General features: G+C 37.3%; 1 protein-coding gene across 5 annotated transcripts in view; it reads right to left on the reverse strand.

Annotated features, from left to right (window-relative positions):
• The window catches only part of NEDD4 (NEDD4 E3 ubiquitin protein ligase), a 39781-nt gene that overhangs the window by 12162 nt on the left and 6189 nt on the right, over positions 1-21430 (reverse strand). Inside the window, exons 3-15 of one of the 5 annotated variants that reach the window (XM_086471538.1) lie at positions 20280-20292; positions 12684-12734; positions 9788-9849; positions 7338-7440; positions 6288-6406; positions 5616-5733; positions 5325-5492; positions 3073-3138; positions 2288-2407; positions 1639-1845; positions 542-619; positions 251-305; positions 102-160 (exon numbers count right to left, since the gene is read on the reverse strand). In XM_086471538.1, coding sequence (XP_086327664.1) covers positions 102-160; positions 251-305; positions 542-619; positions 1639-1845; positions 2288-2407; positions 3073-3138; positions 5325-5492; positions 5616-5733; positions 6288-6406; positions 7338-7440; positions 9788-9849; positions 12684-12734; positions 20280-20292 — 1219 coding nt within the window. Of the gene's footprint in view, positions 1-101; positions 161-250; positions 306-541; positions 620-1638; positions 1846-2287; positions 2408-3072; positions 3139-5324; positions 5493-5615; positions 5734-6287; positions 6458-7337; positions 7441-9787; positions 9850-12683; positions 12735-20279; positions 20293-21430 lie in introns of all 5 variants that reach the window. The other 4 variants (XM_086471536.1, XM_086471537.1, XM_086471535.1 and 1 more) reach the window with 4 other exon arrangements.

Genomic DNA, 21430 nt, shown 5'->3' on the forward strand with positions numbered 1-21430 from the left:
TTCATCTTCCAGACTGAGAACCTGATATATGACAAGAGTTTGTTTGCATTCTATTAACAATATTCTTGAAAAATATGTAAAGCTATGTAAGGAAAGCTTACTGGTCCAGTTATTGCCACATTCTGCAGTCGAGGATCCTCCCATTGTGTTTTCTTTGTATCTGCAAGACATTTCTTAATTAGTTCCATTAATGTAGATAATGTTCAGAAATAAAATGACGAGTGGTGGGAGAATACTACATTGTACATACTGTGGTTGATGAAGAATATTCTTCCATCTGTGTGAGTTCTCTCTTCCCACCCTGGCTGTAAGGAGGAGACACTTTTATTATCAATTTCTGACCACATAGTTTGCACAGAACTCAACATGGCCTGCAACTGGGGGCATTCCCCCTCTCTACTCTCAGCACTGGAATTCAAAATAAGAGTATTTTCTGTATGAACAAAGCGGGCTGCATTTTCTCATGTTCAAGTTTCAATAGTGCTAACTTAAATATTTAGATTGTTCTATCTGCAAAACGAGTATAAAATGGTTTACTCACTGGTAATGGGCCCAGGTCTACTGGATCTAGGGAAGCCTTTCTCCTTGGATGAGCAGAAATTTTCAGTCTTGGATCTTCCTTTGAAAACAAAACAAGCAGCACGTTAAAATCTTTTGTTGTTTTATCTCACTTTTCATTTTTTCCTCTTTATTAATGATTGTGTAAAGAATATGCCTAGTACCAACTAGATTCTGCAGCCAGGTAGCTCCTCAGGGATTTTCAATCCTCCAGTAGTTCACAATCATCTTCTAATGACCTCTCACTTTATTTTTATATATATATATATATATATATATATATATATATATATATATATATATGAAATATCCCTCATTCAACTCAGTTTTAGTGTAATTGAGAGGAATTAATCTTTCTACATGATTTCTAGCACACCTTGTGCTTTTTGGGTGTGGTGGTTGGGATTTTTTAATGGTTGGTTGGTTGGTTTGGGGTTTTTTGGGCGGAAGGCATTTGTGTTAAATGGGGTCTTTCCGTAATCCTGAAGAAATGAATACTCACTTTGAATCAATTTAATGCATTTCTCTGTTTCTCTTTTACCTGACACTAGTACTGACCTCTCTTTAAATGCTTAAGTCCATCTATTAGCACTGCCTAGCGGTGTGCAGTGCCAGTCTGTGGAACTGTAGCTTTAAAACTCCCTCATCCACACTGTAGCTGCCCCTGGCCTGCTTTCTTAAGAACTCACAGTAATTTGCCTTGGGCACTGTACCAGGCAACTGATTTCCTGTTGAAAGTGAGGTTACAAAACTGATTTCTGTTAACAGTGCATATAAGCTGCCACAGCAGAAGTGTCATTTAGGCGATGCTTTACATCAGTGAAACTTATTCCTATATACTTCAATATTTTCCTCCTTCCAAGCTAAACTTTCAAGTACCAATACAGTTTGTAAAATTCATAGTGTTCTACTCATGATAGATATTTTTAAATGACTTTGCATTCTGATTATATATGTTCCTTAATAGACATGACACAGCTATCTTGGCACTGAAGAAATCTACAGAAGATGGCTCAAAGTGGCAAAACTTGGACTTGAGAGGAACTAGAATTTCAGTCCATGAGAGCAATTTTCCATTACCCATGTTGTAGTTTTGGTATTGTGGTCAATAAAGAATGGTCTCCCATTGGGTGCATGTCGGACTTCCCAGCCTTTAGGGAGAAATCCTTGCTCCACTTCAGGCTGCTGCTGAGAAGACTGTTGCGATGAATCACTTGGTGTTGCTTGTGGTTGTCTTCCCACAGAAGTACTTTGTGCAGCTGACAACTGACCTGTTTCCATAGTGATCTACGGTAAATGACCAAAAGGGAGGGGAAAAAAATAAATTAAAAAAAAAAAATCAAAGCCCTGCAGAGCAATATACTTTTTTTTATTACCCTATATTTTTGACTCATGAAAGCTGTTTCATGAAGCAAGTGCCAGACAGTACACAGATTTGTTTAGTCTAATATCAACAACACTGTCTAACAATCACCAATGATGCTACCAAGAAATCTTTCAGGCTTCTCAATCAGCTACTACTCTCCGGAAGGCTTTCTTGGTACATTAATAGTAAGGTGACTTGCCATAAATATTACTGCATTCTCTCAGGTATTTTATGTAGTGCTTTACCAATTCATGCCTTTCACATGTTCTATTTCAAAGGGGTCTCTAACTCTACTTCTATCACGCGAGATGTTTAAAAGGTTAAATGACTGAAAACATGAATAAACTCGCAGACAGACAGTACCTGTACAACTGGCTTTATCCAGGTAGTGGTTCTGGAATTGTGATCTATATAATATGACCTCCCTTTTTCATCTTGTCTTTCTTCCCAGCCTGGGGGTAACCCCGATGAAGTAGGCAGTAACTAAATATTAGTGACAATAGAAGAAAAACAGTTAAGACAACTATGAAACTGGCTGTGAAAAGGCTTTCCTCTGTCAAATTATAACAACAAAACTATAATCCAGAAGATTCATTATTTTTGCAAACTGGATAAAATAGAAAAACAGTATTTAAGTCCTTAATGAATAGTATGAAGTAACAGATTTTTTTTTAAATATTATTTTATTTTTAATTCAAGCTCCTCATCTAAAAGGATTCAATGATGTACCTGGTTTAGGCATGGCTGATCCACCCTAGTACCTCTGGCTATGAGCTCATAGTTTGCAGTGTCACCATGAAAATATAATGTAAGCATGGTGGTACAGCTTTTAATTATAAAGCAAATAACTTGAGAAAACAAAACTCCCATCTCCATGGCAAGACTACTTCCTTCGGCAGGCTCTATCCATGCATCAAGCTAATGTTAAACCAAAACCACAAAATTGACACATCAAAGTTTTACAACTGAACTTCAATTTTGCCAGACTCATAATTGCAATTTTGTCAGGACAGCTGTCAGAAGCAGAAGACCAAATCTCATTTAAAATGTCAGCACATAATATACAGTTAAAAAAAAAAGTTTTACATGAAGAAAATCCTTCAACTTCCCTGCTCCACAAGTCTGATGTTTTTTGGAAAATGACATACCACTGGATGTGCCGGCTGCTCTTCAACTCTGTATGTTTGCAAACTACCTCTTCTGCTGGAATGGTTCTTGAAGTAGTGAAGAAGAATGACATATTAGCTATTATTGCAGCTTTAAGGAAGGCAGCAAAGTCAACAATGGTTATCACACTTTAAACTATTACAGTTTTCATCTGGAACAAAGTCTTACTTGTTTTGGAATATTGACTTAACACAGTATTTTTGAAACTTTTTTTTTAACACTGCTACAAACATTAAGTTCACAGTGTCTATTATAACCTTAAAACACAGTAACACAGACGCTGTGAAAGTTTTAAAACCTAACAATAGATGTTTTGGCACGTAAAACATTTGAGTTAATTGCAACCAGTTACTTTACAATTGAATTTACAGTATAGAACTTCCTGTGTTTTGTCAGCAGACTAAAGCCTGTGATGTACCAGAGCTGACAACTTTTCAGAGAATAGATTCAGTTAATAATGACAAGATACGAGAGTCTGAGACATCCAGTTTGAGAAGAGTAATTCAATCCCTGGATTTTGCGTAAGCACCCACCTTTCTGTCTAGAGCCATATTTAGATTTCATCTGCTACAATTAAGTAACCCTATTTCATGTTGCTTCAGAATCTCCCTGATTATTTGAAGGATTTTTCCCTATCTACATACCCATTTAGAATACTTCACAGGAAGAGCATGATTAAGTTCTCAAATTTATTTTTTTGGGGGTGACGGAGGTGAAGGGAGGCAAGACTGTCATTCTAGCTGGCTCTTACAAATAATTTGAACATCGGCCTCTTCCTTTGCTTAACTAGGCCACCCAAGCAAGCTGAAATAACAGTTTTCTTGCTACCCATAGGATTCTGAATAGCATGAAGGGCCTGGAGCACAGGTTTTATGAGGAGCAGCTGAGCGAACTGGGGCTGTTCAGCCTGGAGAAGAGGAGGCTGAGGGGAGACCTTATCGCTCTCTACAACTGCCTGAAAAGAGGCTGTAGCAAGGTGGGGGGTCAGTCTCTTCTCCCAAGTAACAAGCGATAGGACAAGAGGAAATGGCCTCAAGGGGAGGTTTACATTGGACATTAGGAAAAATTTCTTTACTGAAAGAGTTGTCAAACATTGCAACAGGCTGCCCAGGGAGGTGGTGGAGTCATTGTCCCTGGAGGTGTTCAAAAAATGTGTAGATGTGGCACTTGTAGACATGGTTTAGTGGGCACAGTGGTATTAGGTCAACAGTTGGACTCGATCTCAGAATCGCTAGGTTGGAAAAGACCACTATACTCTCACTTTGTCATTCCAAAAGTAAATTTGGAATTGACTATGTTTTTCTAAGTTCGTACAAAGGCATCACTACTGCTGCTGGAAACAGCATTCTCAGCATCACAAAAGCTAATGATTTTACTTAAATACCAAAATCTTACAGACTAGACAGTCCGGATCACCTCTACAGACCTTCCTCAATGGACAGTGGATTTCTCAAGTCACGTATCAGGTTACAAGGCTGTTTCTGGAGCTTGGGTTTCACAAGACAGCTGAGCTTATTTAATTGCCTGCTACCACCAAAAAGACATGTCTCACTACTGGCTACGTACTCGTGCTGTATGTACTATGTACCCTTTACCACTATAGCATTTGTCACACAACCTAGCATGCTGTTTCAGCTTGCTAAACCTGCAAAAACACAGAACTGAAGGAAAAGAGAATAGTCTTCTGCTGGGTTAGCAAGCTGAGCAAACTCACCGAGATGTCCGACAAGTTTGTATAAGCGAAGACCCTTTTTCACTGCTATGGAGTCACCAGGTTTCCTCAGCCCAATCATAAAACTTTACCCCAATATTCACAATGAAAAACAAATTATCTGAAAACTCTTCTTAGTGGAAAAGAGTAACCAATATAGCACAACTGCCTTTGAAATAAGTTTTCAGGATATAAACAGCTTCCTTCCTCTGTAGTTTTCAACAGTACTCAGTATGACACTAGAATAAGAGGCAGATTTACAGACTGAAAAAAATAACTCATGTAAGTCTGTATTAATCTTAGACAGAAATGCACATAAGCAAAGCAGGGAGAATAAAATGTTTGCTTAGCTGGGGTTCTATAGTAAAAAAGATGATTCTTAAATTCTCTGCATTCAAGACGAAATTAAAAATATAATTGTTAAATTAAGTATTTATTGATCTAATTCTATCAGTAGTAACATTTTTGTGCAAAATATTATAGATATTTCTGTACATTAGCACAATGAGAAAAATAATTTACAGTGTAGGCTGCTGACTGGCCAGTAGCTGAACTTCCAGAGGTAGTAAGTCTGGTATTTAATTCTTCTGCAAGATGAGTTTGTAGATCACAATTACTCTGTGAAAGAGGTATTTGAAGGTTCTGATTGCTATACGTTGTTGCCTCATCTTCTGTTATAATTTCCCAGCTCTTTAAGAAAATAAAGAAAAAACAGTTTAACTATGTAGTTCCAAGTTACAAATAGTTAAGACAAGCTTTTTGACTAGATTAAAATTTACTTGTGTTTCAGAAGCATTTAGAGATTGTTTTTACCTCAGGGGAATCTCTGTTGTCTAGATTTTCTGTATCCTCTGATATCTGTCGCCGATGAGTGAACACGTGCTGGGCCTCCAACTGCACACTACCAATATCTGCAACAGCTACGTTGTCCCTATTGGGGGGAAGTCAGCATACAGTAGCCATAGTTTATTTTTCAACAGTAAGCTAGGCTAACAGCAAAAACATACATTATAGTCATTTTGGCAGAAGAAAAAGAAACAGTCATGAGCTATAAAAATAGATGTAAATGGCTTAAAAAGAATAAGCATTCTTGTCCACAGGAAGTGTACGTTACACTAAAGAACAAGATAGCATTCCAGGGATTACTGTAATTCACGTGCTACGGGGAAAAAAAATACAACCCTGAAAAAACGCAAGGTAAATAATTTAATGCAGTCCCTGCTGAGAAGGAGGAACCAGGCTTAGGGCTGGAAAGTAATTCCCTTTCCAGTACTGTAGTTGTTATCTCTTCCAGCTGTAATCGATTGCTATTGGAATGCATACTTCCAGTGACCGTTACACACGGGCTTGAACGTTAAGCTAGGGAAATCTCTCTACTAATTCTCAAGCTGTTCACTTTCTACTTCTCCTTGCTTTCAACGTAACTAGAGTGAATTAGTTACACTAGTTAATGTAAGACTTGAATTTTCAGGCCAAAAAACATACTGAGCAGTTGGTCTTTTCCACTGTGTTCTTCTGAATTCGTGATTGACATAGTAGGTCCTGCCGAGGATATCTTGCCTTTCTTCCCAGCCTGAAGGCAGCGGAGGAGATTCCTGCTGCTGCTGTTGCGGCTGGCTAGCAGCATCTGGTTGATCCAATATAATCCACCCAGGCTAAGAGACATATTAACCACCTTTAATATTACCAAAGTTGAAGAACTATCTCAATTTATTAAACCACCCGCCTTTTTAAGGTGCAGTTCCACTACATCTTAAGCCAGTAAGATTGGCTTTGGGGTTTATCCTGTATATTTATCAATAAATGACAGGACAGATTATGCATGCAGAAATCTTATTTAGAACTCAAGTTCCTCAAACATATTAGCGTCAAAAGATGTGTATTCCAGGAAAATAAACAGCATTCATAGAACAGATTAAAAAAGTAAACTGATTTTATTTCATACCTATGCTGCAAATGTACTAGTCAGATGAGCACATCACTTTGTAACAAAGTTTAATTACAGCAAATGTGGTAATGCTGATTAGAGTTGTTTAAGTCTTGAAAAGAAATCCATTGATCTAAGTTGGATTTCCTTACAAAAGATGGCAAATGTAAAGCAGCTAAGATCAAAGTATCCCTATAAAATAGGAGAGCATTGAAATTCTAAAGCCAGCAAGATGTCAGTGGCTGGCTGGGGTCAAACAGTGTTAAACAGCAGTAAAAATACTTGGCAATGATACTTCCATTAATTGTAAACCAAGAAAAGTTACACAGACATATGCCAAGCGAGTACCAGAACAAAACCAAAAGCCTAATGTATGTTCTCTTTTTCAGATACACTGACAAAGCCACACCTTTAGTTGGAAAAATTCTCCAGAATTTTTATGCGGACTTACAACTTTTATGTAAGATAAAAGCAATTGCTTGTAACTGGATTGTTTCTAAAACACAATTTACAGTTTAGTGATTCCTAGCATTCATTTTTACTATAACTACACCTAATAGCTGAAGACATTTGGTAGGTTTTTCAGCAATAAACACATCTTTTCCCACCTCTAATTCTTCAGCCTGTTCCGTGGTTTCTTCTTCAGACCCATTGCTTTTAGGCAAGTAAGTCATTTTTAATCTAAGGTGGCCTTTAACTCTCGATTTATGGCTGTGGAAGAGAAAATAAAATGTTCTTGTTGTGCACTTGTGAAATTGTCACTGGGAAATAAAATAGCTGAAAAAGCACAGTGAGAGGATTACTCTTAACTGTCTCAACACAACCTTTGCTTTTTATAGATTAAATTAATGAAGTTCTATAATGGTATTGAGTTTTTAAGACTTCTGAATACACCTTGATATTATGCACCACAACTGGAAACCTTTCTTTCCAACTCACTCTTCTGAAAACTTCCCTAGCAACCAATGCATAACAATAAAGGACAAGAAAATAAAAATAATGACAATTTAATTAATATAATTTTAATAATTTGACTGTGTGTAGACACTTCAAACATTAATTCAACCTACAGCACTACTTCTCCTAAAACTTTAAGTTACAGCAAACTTATATACTTCAGCATCTGCCTCTGTATTTAGCTTAATGCATCACTAGAAGCTTGAAAATAGTACTTCCCCATATTGATTTTATTTAATAACTTCACTTGGTAAAGAAATCTGCCAAATTATCTCATCTATTTGGCTACTGATATTGAAAAAAAAAAGAAAATAAATGTGCTGAAAATATCACTAGTGAGTCAACTGCATAGCTACCCATCATCTTATTAAAATAAAGAAAAAACAACCCCACCCAAGCCCCCACATCACTAAGGTGTAATGTCTTTTTTTTTTGCCATGCAGAAAGAAGTTAGATTTTCCAACATCCAGAAAAACACTTCATGCTGGATTTTAAACATGTTCATTCAGATCGTATTTTGGTTTCAGAAAATCCCACATCCCTTTGAAAGGGGAAGTAACCAACTATCTTACTCTCCAATACAATCGTTAGAGTAATTAATTTCACAGTATTAACATTTTAATAATTCGTACTCAGCTTGAGGTATTGGGAGGGTAGTAACATTATTATTACTGTTCCTGCCTAAGTAATGCAAAAATGAGCAAAACTGAAGAATGTGCATTAAAAACACTAAAGCATCTCAGAGTTACATTAAGATTTCAAGGCAGAAAAAGTGCCCGAAACCTGTGGCATCATCTTTTACTACAAAGCAGGGACAAATTCATTTGGTAGTTGTGCCATGAAGAGGTTAGGATCCTTGACTAACAAACAACACCTGAAGTTAATTTATGTAGAGACAATAAATATTATCTCCATTCATTTATAGGATAGCAAATGTTACATTCAGAAAAGCAGGAGATGAAACAAAACTTGACAGTCACGAACTCTGTTAAAACCACTGAGCTGCAAAAAATTCAAGAAGTGTAAAATACTTAAAAAATGCTTCTGCTACCAACATGGCTGAGAAAGATCTATAGATCCCCCATGTTATGATGTTATTTCTAAATCTGTAGATCCTACACGTTCTGATCTTATTTCTAAGCTGGAACCTACTATCTGAAAAATTTTGACATGCATTTTATCTATTTTATTTCTAATAAAACTTGCTCAAAACTGCTCAGATTTAGGATAAGTATCTACATTTTAAAAACAAACACAAAACACATAATACTAACATCAGCGTCAAAGTGTTACCTACCATTTAAAAATTCCTCTTTTTTTAACACAGGCCTTCCTAGATGGAAAAGCTGCTTAACATTTAAGTTTTGTTACATTTATAATTGAGGTCACATGAAACCGCTTACATGAAACAGGCAAACAAGAGAGACAGGAAGGCAGGAAACTATGTCAAGTTGAAAAGGGATAAATGAGTTATGGCATAACATTGGTCACTGATTTCACTGTTCAGCAAAATAGTAATTGTTCAGATGAAGTTATAATATGAATTATACTATGGCCTGAAGATAAATGGTTTATTCTTATGAAATAATCTGTAAGTATTTAAACAAATGCTGACTTTTTAGAACCACAAATATCTGACTCCATTGATGCTCAAATTTCTTTGATGAAAACATAAATTTAGACATTATTTACGTATCACACAATCACAGAATGTCAGGGGTTGGAAGGGACCTCGAAAGATCATCCAGTCCAACACCCCTGCCAGAGCAGGACCACCCAGAGCAGGTCGCACAGGACCGTGTCCAGGCGGGTTTTGAATGTCTCCAGAGAAGGAGACTCCACCACGTCTCTGGGCAGCCTGTTCCAGGGCTCTGTCACCCTCACAGCGAAAAAGCTTTTCCTTATGTTCAGGTGGAACCTCCTGTGCTCCAGCTTGCACCCGTTGCCCTTGTCCTGTCACTGGACATCACCGAAAAGAGCCCATCTCCCTCCTCCTGACACTCGCCCTTTACATATTTATAAACATTGATGAGGTCACCCCTCAGTCTCCTCTTCTCTGTTTAGACACGAAAGTTAGTATTTTTATGTGGTATTTACTAACCTTCTTGGATGAAGAACAAAATCCTTAAATGTATACGGTCTCTCCATACTTGGGTTTTCTGTCTGGAATAAGACAAGTTTTTTCAAGAAAAGTCTGTACCAAACACTTGAAGTTAAAGAAAATCATCAGAAATTTACAATTAATTTCTTTAAATGCCATATAACATTTTAAAATTTAAAATTACAGGTTTAGGTACAGTAATAGCAATACCAGCTTTAATCTCAGTAATAGGACTAATTCCCTGGTTCAAGAAAAAAATTACCTTTCAGTGTATACATACACTACAGTTTGCAAAGCACAGGAAAAAAAAAATCTTTCACCTGAAATCAAGAAACAGAGTCTCCATTTTCACATTTAAAAGATCTACCATAACTCCTCTTCCTCAGTGTTTTTCAAATATTTCTACCCAGAACGTACACAAAAAGCCATTTCTAGCTTTAGGACTTGGGGATAACAAATCATCACAGAAGAATCCATTCTGAGAACATCTCTGTTCAGATTCACAGAAGTGAAGTTTCTCAACAGAAAGAAGCACAGAGGTAAACAAACAGACATCATTTTATAAATACACATCCCAGGCATAGGTAGAGAAATACACATGAGGGATCATTAAAGAAACAAAGGTGTTTCTTTTTCTGGTTAACATTCAGTATTTACAATCCATCTGAAGTTCTGCAATTCTTACAAAAACATTCGATTTTTACACCACCACATTGTTTAGGAACATTTGTAAATGTCTAAGTTGCTCCCCGCTCCCCATGTCCGTCCGTCGTCGCCCCCCCCCCCCCCTTTTTCAGCTCTTTATAAGTTCTGGGGAGTAACTTTAGGCTCCTGTTAATCAACACATTTTAACCATTTCAAGAAGTACTATATAACAGGAGGAAAAACTTGCCATTGCTACATTTGTAGGCCTCTTAATTAAGAACAGTGGTACACAATGCAATTCTTGAAGGCTGATCTAATTCCATAATAGTATTTTCAAAAATTATATAATGTGTGTCAATATTTGATTGGAAAGAAACAAAAAATCCAGAATTTAAAGGATAGACATTATTAAGTTAGATATTTTAGAATTTTGTTTGGAACTGTTGAGCTTTGTTATGAAAAAGTCCTAAGATGAAGCTGATTAAATTTTACTGAATGTGACAACTATTACACTAAATCTCAGAAAGAAAAATGATCTCTTATATTTCAGATATTTCAGCGTAAGCTCTTACTAATACAATTTAGAAATACTACATTCAAGTTGAAGTGTTCCACCTTCACTGAATTAAAATGCAGATCTGTAATGATATGTGTTACACTGGTGTTATCTGCAAGATCACGTTCTATACTTATAAAATTAGTAGTCTTACAACTAAGGTAAATACTTCTTTGAAATTAAAATGGAATGAAGCTTGGATTTTGGTTTTGTGGGGTTTGGGGTGTCTACGTCCCCAAACATTACATTATTTCTACCAACACACACTAAGACACTGTGGAAATATATCACAGAAGAGAGAAAAAGAAAAATATTATCTTCTTAATCTCTTATAATTATTTTTCTGACTTTCCAAAAATAACAGTTGCCTTAGATTCCACTTGGATTAATACATTTTGACTTTGGAAAGAGCAAATTCCTATCTGCCAACTATCTTACCTTGCCGACGGTCTGCCCTTTTTACATGTCCCTGATCACCAGCTCGTTTTAGTTACGAACAGTCTGCATTTGCATAGTATCCAGCAAAGCTAAAATTGCATGCAATAAAGAATTTATAAACGGATTTTATTTATTGAAGATATATTTACTTATGTAAATGAAAGACTTTCAAAAAAATCCACCTATATTTGGGCCAATGAAGTACAATGGGTTTAGATGGCAAGACCAATTAAGAACAAGGAACTGGGAAGACTGAAACAAAGCCAAGACAGGCAAAAGTCGACCTTTGAGGAAGGTAAGAAAGTAGCACTGAAAATACTGAAGTGAGACTCTATAAATCAGTTCATGCTAAAAAAAAAAAAAAAAAAAAAAAAAAAAAAAGAGAGAAATGCACCAGTATCTCCGGAAGACTCCAGATACTGCTGTCCAGCTTATTAGTGGGAAGTGAAAACACAGTCTTCTCTAGAGGGACATTACAGCCAGCCTTTCCAACCCCCCCGACTGAGGAAGAGGAGTTACCCACATCCCAGCTCCAGTGGGAAATGGGACATGTCTATAACTACTCCTGACACAGTTCTTAGCACAAGGAAAGAACAACTGCTCTTGGAAACATGTTGCCATGGTTGTTATCCTGTCTTTAAAACAGTTCCTGATAAATCTGTGACTATTTGCTAATGTTTTGAGACCTCAGAAGAAAATGAAAAGGCTTATTATTTCAATGCTCTTGGTGATATTTCTTTAAAACTAACAATATGCTTTGCAAAAGGAAACAAAAAAAAAAAACACACCCAAAAAACCCCAAACCTACAAACCAACACTAGCTCTATTTCCCACTTACCCTCTTCTGTATCTGTTCATGGGAATAAGGAATATAAAAAGTAAATGTGTAGATTTTAAAGAAAGTATTTCAAGAAATACAGTAACAATTACAATCTCTTAAGACTGTTTCAAATCTTGCACTTTTACTCTTGAAAAAGCTAAAAGCACTCCTAACACTCATAGCAGCAGAAGCCAATATCTAAACACAAGGTAACCTAAATTTTTTTTTATAAATATCATAAATAAATATAAATAAATAGCACTAAAAATGCCTAAAAAATTCACAAAAGAAAAACAAACAAAAAACCCACAGAGGAGGAGAGTTTAATCACTTATATTATCGGTACTATTAAATTCCTTAGATGACTAATACAGGTGTATACAGGTTCATTTTTCCCTTTTACAGTCTTAAAACAAAAACAAACAAAAAATACAAACCGGTAACTGATAAAGAGGAATATCCACTTGCCCAAGAAAATCATCTCGAGTCTACAGAAAATAAAAACAAACAAAAAACAAAGAAAGTTTAAAGTTGCAAAGTGTTTTAAAAACATTGTTCCAAGCCCTGATAGCACAGTAATGCTTGAAGGTACTCTTAAATTATAGACAATGAAACAACAAAACAAGTTCCGATTCACCCAACACTCAGCGCCTTGGACAGTTCTGCCTTCCTCAGAATAAATGAAGTTTGAGAGAGCTGGGGGTGGAGATTTAGATTGGTTTTTAATCATAAAGACTAATGCTAATCAAACAGGACAGAGCTGTTCAGCAGCAGGACTGAGGTCTTCAGCATCTCCAGTCATCATCAATGGGCAAAGAGTAAAGACACTTTTTCCCTTAGCTGTTTCAGCAAAATAATTGCCTCGGTATATCCTTAAGCAACTAAACATTCATCGCAGATTAACAGAGAACTAAAGACCTTCCTCGCAGGAGGACCTGACAGTTTCTGTAAGCCTAGGCAGCTGTTCAAAACAAGCATATATATACACATTTTTTTCTTTTCAGAAAAATACAGCTACTGTCAAAAATAAGACAAAGCAAAAATAAGTTTCATCTGTGAGAAGTGCCTTGGAAGTTCCAGCAATTCCAGCGGTCCCAAGCCTGGCAGCAGGAGCTTCGTGTCTGGCATTTCCCCTATCCCTGCCCGACATTCCTGTTGACATCTGAAAGTGTGCTAAAATTCCTTATATCTATGAAAAATTACCATTTGCCTACACACATTATGGAGCTCAGCTTTAACACCTAAAATCTGAAAGATTCTACCATAGAGTGCAGCAACTCTGCAGCCCGATTCCCTCCAGCCTACAGCAGTATCAGGGGAGGGACTGACCAGACATGGTATTGTTGCACAGTTTACTTTCAATCACTGATTTTTACCTACTGAAGAAATTAAGGTTTTAGTAATTTATACAGGTAATTTCAGTATTTGCTAATAATCACTGCCAACAGTGAAAGTACTTTGACTTCCTGCTTTGGCAGGGGCCTGGACTAGATGATCTCCAGAGGTCCCTTACAACCCCTGCCGTTCTGTGATTCTGTGACTTCTTACTGGATTATTGGAGCATATGCTGAGTTGTTTCAAGTTCATTTGTGATTTGAAAGCCTTTGCGAACCTCCACAAAAGCAGGAAAATGTATTATATGGGTCATTTAACACAAAGACATAGCACCGCCTGTGCGCTCAAACCAAAAAGGCATGAAATTTTTAAATGGTATGTATAAGCCCATGGCATTTTTCAAAAATCTACACTTTAACAAGACCACATTTTTTTTGCATAGACAGAGTAAGGGACTGTGAATGTCTTCAACAGCGTAGCCAGTGCAGCCTCAGGATTTCTAGTCTACCTGATTTTACCAGCTAACAAAATATCTGCTGCCTACTCTTTCCTAAACCTGTTGGTGTACCACAAGCTTTTATTCAAACCCATCACCCCAAGATTTTGACGGCCTTCTTCCATAAAACTTTCCCCATGAGGCTCTGCACCTCACTAACATCTATTCCCTTCACTTCAGGGCAAATCTGTGTATTTCACCTTTCTTCAGGCACAACTGGATCTTTAATTTTCAGTGCCAGTGTTTTACAGCATTAAATCTCCATCCAGTTCTACTATTTTTTTTGTCCCATTAACAGCATTCTCCATTCAAACAGCTCTACATTAAAGGCTGTAGGTATTTCTTGAAGCAGTTCTCTCCCTTAATACTTCGGGTACCTTTTTTCTTTAGCTCTGTTCTCCTAAGATCGTTCATCTCATTTTTAAATTGTACATATATATGAAGAACCAGTGCTCACATTTGTACATGCTCTAATTTTCACACTTGCATAAAAGCATAGCTAGACTGCAGAGCTTGGCATAGGCAACAACATGCTAGAAATCCAGAGATATACAACTTTTATTCAATTTGTAGAGTCTATGTCTGATATTCAGATTTGAAGGGGGGGCGGTGGTGTGGTGGTAATGAAAACACCACCACCACCACCTTTTAGTTCACAAACTCACTTGAGATAGAAAGCTACAACACATTTTCATACCTGCAGAGTCCGAAGCTTCCCTGAACCACTGAAGGAAAACTTTCTGTATCATTATAGACCACACGCTTCTGGAAAAAGATACCTATTGTTTTTGCCTATGAGGTTCTTTTTAAAACGGCACAGTACATACCTTAGACATGTTAAAAGGCTTAGTATTTGTAAAGTTCTTGGCAATCCTCAAGTGGAACATGCCTTTCAAATAAACTACTGGAATGTGGGACAAAAGTCTGCTGTATTTTAGAAAACCTCAGAACATTGTGTTTGTTACCAGCATTATTTTAGTACAGGCTCCTGTTATTCACTATTATTCCGCTGTCTCTCCTGCTATTTTTAGCAGAGCTAGCCTTGATAACCAACCTTTAACAGTACTTTCTCCTCCAGCCAGAGAGTAAAATCCTCCAGTGGAGATTTTTGTTGACTTCCAAACAACTAATACGTAGATCGGATAGCAAGAATGCTCTTTAGCAATGTCCCTCACTACGACAAGCTGACTAACTGCTTTCAAAGAAGTGCCAAAGCAGCTTCGAAACAGACATCACACACATTAACAACTAAATGCCAATGAAGTTGAGACTGTGTGGATCTCTGTTTCAGGAGAGCAGGCATCCCACTTTTTTCAAGACAGACAAGTGGGTCAGTTGTTCTTGTCAACTTCTAATTTCTTAACAGCCAGGGAACTCAACTTTCTGCTTGCCAAACCATAAGTGCATAAATGTCAATTAATGATACAGTACACTGACAAAGAGGCCTTTTATTTTACCAATTCATTGGTTTAGTCTATAGAAAGTTATAAAAATGTGTGAGGACAGACAGCTGCTGTATACAATACATTTAAAGAAGTCTATCGCAATGCCAAAGTGAGTACTCTGAGGAAAAGCACCAAAAGTAATCCAGTCCAAAGCTTATTTTCAGCTATTTTATTAATACATACTCAATAAGCCTTAACAGTTAAGATTTTGGGTTTTTTTCTGCAATTCCCATCAGAAACTGGATAGAAGACAACTTTAAACAGACATGCTTATCTAAGTCACACACTTAAGAGCAGTACTGAGAACATTACCTGTAATTTATCAGGTTTGAAGACAGTTAACTGACTTCAATGCCTTTAATTGCTGGATTCACCACAGTGCGTTTTGGAACGGTTCTTGTATAAAACCAGGGTGTTGAAATAACAGGTATTTTCTCTACCAACTTTTGTGACTAATTTTTGTTGATGTAATGAATTAGAACCTAAGAATATTCCCAGTCTTTTTCTGACTAAACAGACAGCTATTGTGTTTAAGTCAGTCTTCTCACAGACTCTACAGCTGTATGGCAAAACGAGAAAGCATACAGCTTTTATTGGAAGGAATATAAAGTATCAATTCAAATTGAAAAAACAAACAGTGATCTGGACTATTGCTGCTTAACAAAACAAGAGCTCAATAGATCCCTTATAAAACCAACATTCTTCCTGCTTAAACACCCAAATATCAACATTAGCTACAAGCTTGATGAGAATGAATAAAACAAACCCCACCAACTTTCCTGAGCTACACTAGCAACTTCAAGTATTTTTCTTTTCATGCTGCGCTGAGTATATTATCGGGTTCTCTTGAACTCTAAATCGAGAAAAGTTATCTTTTTTTCTTCTATAAAATACTGCCAGCATATGCTATTCATGATGGCAAAATAACAGTTTCAAAAAAGTAAAATTCAATTAGCATGTTAAGATCTTACCAAATTCACAGATTCTGAAAGCAATGTTTTCTCTGTCTTGCAAAGCAATAAATACTTTGTTGCATGGAATTGATTACAGTCCCAGTCTCCTGTATTTTTAAGGGGGAGGGCTAGACAGTGGTTTGCTTTTTAGTTGTTTTTTTTTTTTTTTTTGACATTTGACATTTCTTTGTAGTTGGTATCTGTGATCAGATATCTATGACACTGAGATATAAGAACCTACCAGCATTTTCAAAATAGAGAAAATATGTACTCTTGGATCAATGGTTATTACGCAACATATGTTTCTGCAGGAATTTCAGCCTTGCTGGCTGCTGCCACAGCAAGGTGTCAGCATAACATGCCTCAGCAGTTTTACCATCTGTTTAACAGACAGCATTTAGAAATGACACTGAAGTTATTTTCACTAATTCTCCCTTGCTTCCAAGGGTATTTTGAGTCAACTCTTCTCTAAAAAGGCCAGAGCAAAAGTGTCATCTGCTTCTCCATTTACAGCTTACACTTTTTATATAGAACCACAATCTTATAGATAGCTTCCTTAAAAGTAACTTTACAACATTCATGTATTACTCCACTGAATGTTTGCTACTTTGAGAACTTGTGCTAAAGAGTTCATTAAGAGAGCAATTTAAGATAGCTTTTTTTTTGCATGAGAGAATTCATTGTCACATACGTCACAGGCAGTCAAGAAGTTGTCCAATATAACGGAAGCATACTTAAGCACCACGTAACCAGAGAACAAGTCAAAAGTTAGTAGTGTGTATATTTGATTCATCAGGAATTTGAGTTCCTTTGGTTTTACAGACAGATCTGCCAAATAAACTACCTTATAAAAGGCAGGAATACTACATTTTATGAAAAGTCAAGAGCCAATCCAGATTTGGCCTCCTGTGTTAAACCAGCCAACACTCCAAAAAAATAAATTCAGAACATAGTACCCAATTTTAAATAGGCTCTACTATTTCAACAAGCCATTCCTGACATCAAGTCAGTGAACTTCACAGCAGTATAAAAACATTACACTTTCGCATCTCTTTGTGGCAGCTTTTGTGCCAAATCTTGCGACTTCAAACAAAGTCTGAAAAACAAACTCTTGTAGTAATAATTCCAGATGCACTTCTACCTTCACCAATTTATACTATAAAGCTTAAAACACTCAAAACCCGTAAAACTAACATACATTAAACTGCATGTATAATTTGCTCCCTGAAATGAGCAACCAGACAAACCAGGTATGACAGGTATTAACCACACTGGCTAATCAATATGCTCAGCCAAAGGACTCAACACTCAGTCAACTTTTTGTTATTCAGAGCAAGAAGGAACAAAAAGAATTGGAAAAAAAAAAAATACACAGACAAACGTTTTGCCTCCAAAAGGCAGATAAGCAACTGGAGCATCTCTGCATCATGTTCTGACTCCTGGGAAGTTCATTAGGTCCAGCACACCGCCACACAGATGCACAAACCCATGTTGAGCCTGGAAGCTGTTTCTTCCAGCCCTAAATATAATCCTCAATAGTCAGCCTAGGCTGTACAAGTAACTGACCCCTTCTAAGAAATTTCTGCAAACACAGACTTACAGCAGGGCTGGATGCAGGCTGAATGGCCTCAGCCTATTGCAGTTAGCCCAGCAGTTTTCAAAAGCATTCTTAAGTCTGCTGTTCTCAGCTCCCGTGGATCCAAATTCAACATCAACACTAACTCAGAATTCCCTGTGCCTTTGCACCAGCACACAGCTAGCGGCCGCTGCCAGCCACGGTGCAGTTTTCCATGCTCGTCTGCACTCCACGTTAGTCCTCAGCCACCGCTGATCTGAACGGGAGCCCCAAGCCCTACCTATTGACCTCTCCCAGCCCCGAGCCTAAACCTACTGCTGCCAGACCTAAATGTAGACAGATGACCTCGCTACATCAGAACTTACTGGTTTGTCTTAGGCTACGCTATGCTCAAGTTATAAATCCTATCTGTCCAAAACCAGTCTGTGTGAACTGACTTTGGATGCCTCAACCTCCATGACACAAGGCAGCTACAACACAAATAACCCACCCACAACTACTTTTACAACAAGAGCAGTATTACAATTTATTTCAAATAAGCTCAACACATGTCTTACTAAAGTTACATCACACTTCCCACATTAGGCATGGGTTTTATTGGCCTATAATTCGCCAGATGTTAAACACTTTGGATTTATTCTTTACAAGCTAAATATTTGTCCCAAATCAAATTTACTAGAAACAACGATTACTCCAACTGGCTAAGAGAGAAACTCTATTCAAAAATAAGTAATGTACCTAATAAATTCTAGAAGCCTTTTTCGTCAAAAACCCCTGCTGCTTTCACGTTACTGAACAAGGCCTTCTCCCTTATGCTAGGAAAATCACAGATTGCCACAGAAATTATCTAGGTCTAAAACAATCCAGTTCTATGTTTCTTCCCACATTCCTCTTACTGAGTAGCTAGAGTGTCCCACTTGCATTTTAATATGCCCTAACTTCAATGACTCCAATTCAAGATTGTATGTCATTTCAGCCAGGAACTTGCTGGTCTCCTCCTTAAATTCTGTTTGCTTATGTTACGGTTGATAGAACTAAAAGCAGCCCAAGGTCTCAAACAATAATTGCATCTATCTGTAGACTTTTCAGTTTACTGTAAACTGCCACCATGGGAAGAGAGAGTGATGTACTCTCTTGAAACAGAGATTATTATAGATCCACAAACTAACACTGAAACGAGCTACAAACATTTTGCTGGCTGCATTCCCAAATCAGCATGTTCTGTTCGTCATAGGGAGTGAGGAAGAAAGTTCACTTGAAACAGAGACACTTAACAGAAATGCAGGGCAGTCCCCTTCAGACAAGGGTGAAAGTCAGCTGTAAGCAAATGACCCGCCTGAAAAGGCCAGTCAGTTTTGCTTGCTTGCTTGATCTGTGAAATTCATCCACTTCTGGAAGACAAGAAAATGCATGTTGGAACACAGAAGAACACACTCAGCCCAGGGTGAGGGGAGAATTTGAAGAAGCGTTTCTACCATTTGATCCTAGATGGCTGCAAGGGCTGAGCAGGCACTGAAGAGCCTAGTAGTCAGATTAATGCTCTGCATAGCCTTGTATCCTTTCCCTAGTAATGGCCAAGAGCAGGCGCTTAAGGAAATAATAAAATCAGCAATTAGGAAGAGTATTTCCTCTGATATATCCCCCAGTTTCTAACGAATAAGTGGTCATGGACTTTTTGATCCTGACATTAAAACACATATTGAGAATTTAAAACCCTTTAATGGACCTTTCTTCAACTTATCTAATCTCTTCTTGAAATCCATTTCTACTTTTGGTATGCACAACATCTTGCAAGAGTGAGTTTAGCAACATATAAGAGAACGTATTTTGTTTATAAGAGTGGAGTCTCTGTTTAAATTCACCTCCTCTGAACTATAGTTTTATAAAACTCCCTTTATACAACTTATTTTAACCCCAAAGCTGCAAAGCCCTTGGTCTACTTACTGTCTTCTCACATAAAACTTATCCCAAGCTTGTCACCCTCCTTAGTATTTTTCTAGTTCTGTTATACGTGCTTCCTGAAAAAGGATGACCAGAAATATGCATGCCATCCATATATGTGGATTTCTACAGCTCCTCTGGTGTTTTTAATTGTTAGTTTATTCCTTTCCTAATAAATCCTAACCTTCTATTTGCCTTTCAACTGTCAACAAGATTTGAGCTGACATTTTCAGCAAGTCACTCACAATGACATAAACCATCTCCTGAGCAGTACAGAAGACCATTACCACACATGCATTACTACTCGTTTTCCCTCTGTGTGCAGCGCTTGGCATTTATCAACACAGACTTTCAAAATTGTCCATTCTACTGTCTAGTCACTCACTACCATATGATTTTCTGCAACTTCAGAGGTGATAATTTAATTCTCCCTTCTGTTTCTTATTTTTAATTAGTTGTCATCAATGAGGAAGCTTTTTTCTGCACTGATGTCTTGAGACTATTTTCCAGGACTTCTGCTAAGGGTTCTTGTCAAGTATTTTCAAAAGCTCAGTGTCCTGCATTAACCAGCTCGCTCGTCTTTGCATGTCATTGCTTAGTTCTATTTGCAAGACAAAACTTCCTTTTATGAAGGCAGTGCTCACTCTCCCTCCTTGCAAACAGAAAACATGTCTTATGTCTACTAATTCTGTTCCATGTACTCTTTCTTCCAGACCGGCCTGTTGTCATAGCTGTAGTTCCCCTTTTGGTCATTTTAAAATATCAGCACGTACTTACCAGCTTTCTTCAGTAAGGTACTAATAGGTTAAAAGATTATTCATTATAGTTAGTATTTCAACCATTTTATAGCTGAGCTTCCTGACAATTCTTAGGCGAATACCTGCAGGGACTAGCAGTTTTGTTAAGGGCTTCTGTCTTATGCTATAATGCTTGTAAAGACTATGATTTCTACATCACCACAACATTTTCCAAGAAATGTTTTTGTTTAACCTAAAGCATCAATCTAATTTCTCACAGAAAGCAAAAGGATTTATGATTTTTAAAAAGTTATAGCGATGATCATGATCTCTTATCTAAAAGCCTACAAGCTATTTGGCTAGTCAGGAGTAAAGGGAAGAACGTCTCTTACTTACTTAAACACATTCTTAAATGTATACTAAGCCTTAAGAGACTGAACAACTATAGCTTGTGGCTATATGAAAGAAGCCACAGCATCAGTGCTTCCCACTCTTTTTGGTAGATTAAAAGGACGGGAATCAACCCAAAGGCTGGATAATTAAATATTCATATAAGCTGTTTCAGGAGCTCTGCTGTGCCTGGTTTTGCAGTTTTAGTTTCCCCTTTTGCTGGCATGAGAAACCTACCCAAACTCAGTTCAGCTGCAGACTATAAACAGAATGAGGTTAATCATAACTTGTGCAGAGCACAATCAAATAAA

Source organism: Leptosomus discolor, chromosome 11 (assembly GCF_034619465.1).
Source record: "Leptosomus discolor isolate bLepDis1 chromosome 11, bLepDis1.hap2, whole genome shotgun sequence".
Taxonomy (NCBI): Eukaryota; Metazoa; Chordata; class Aves; order Leptosomiformes; family Leptosomidae; genus Leptosomus; species Leptosomus discolor.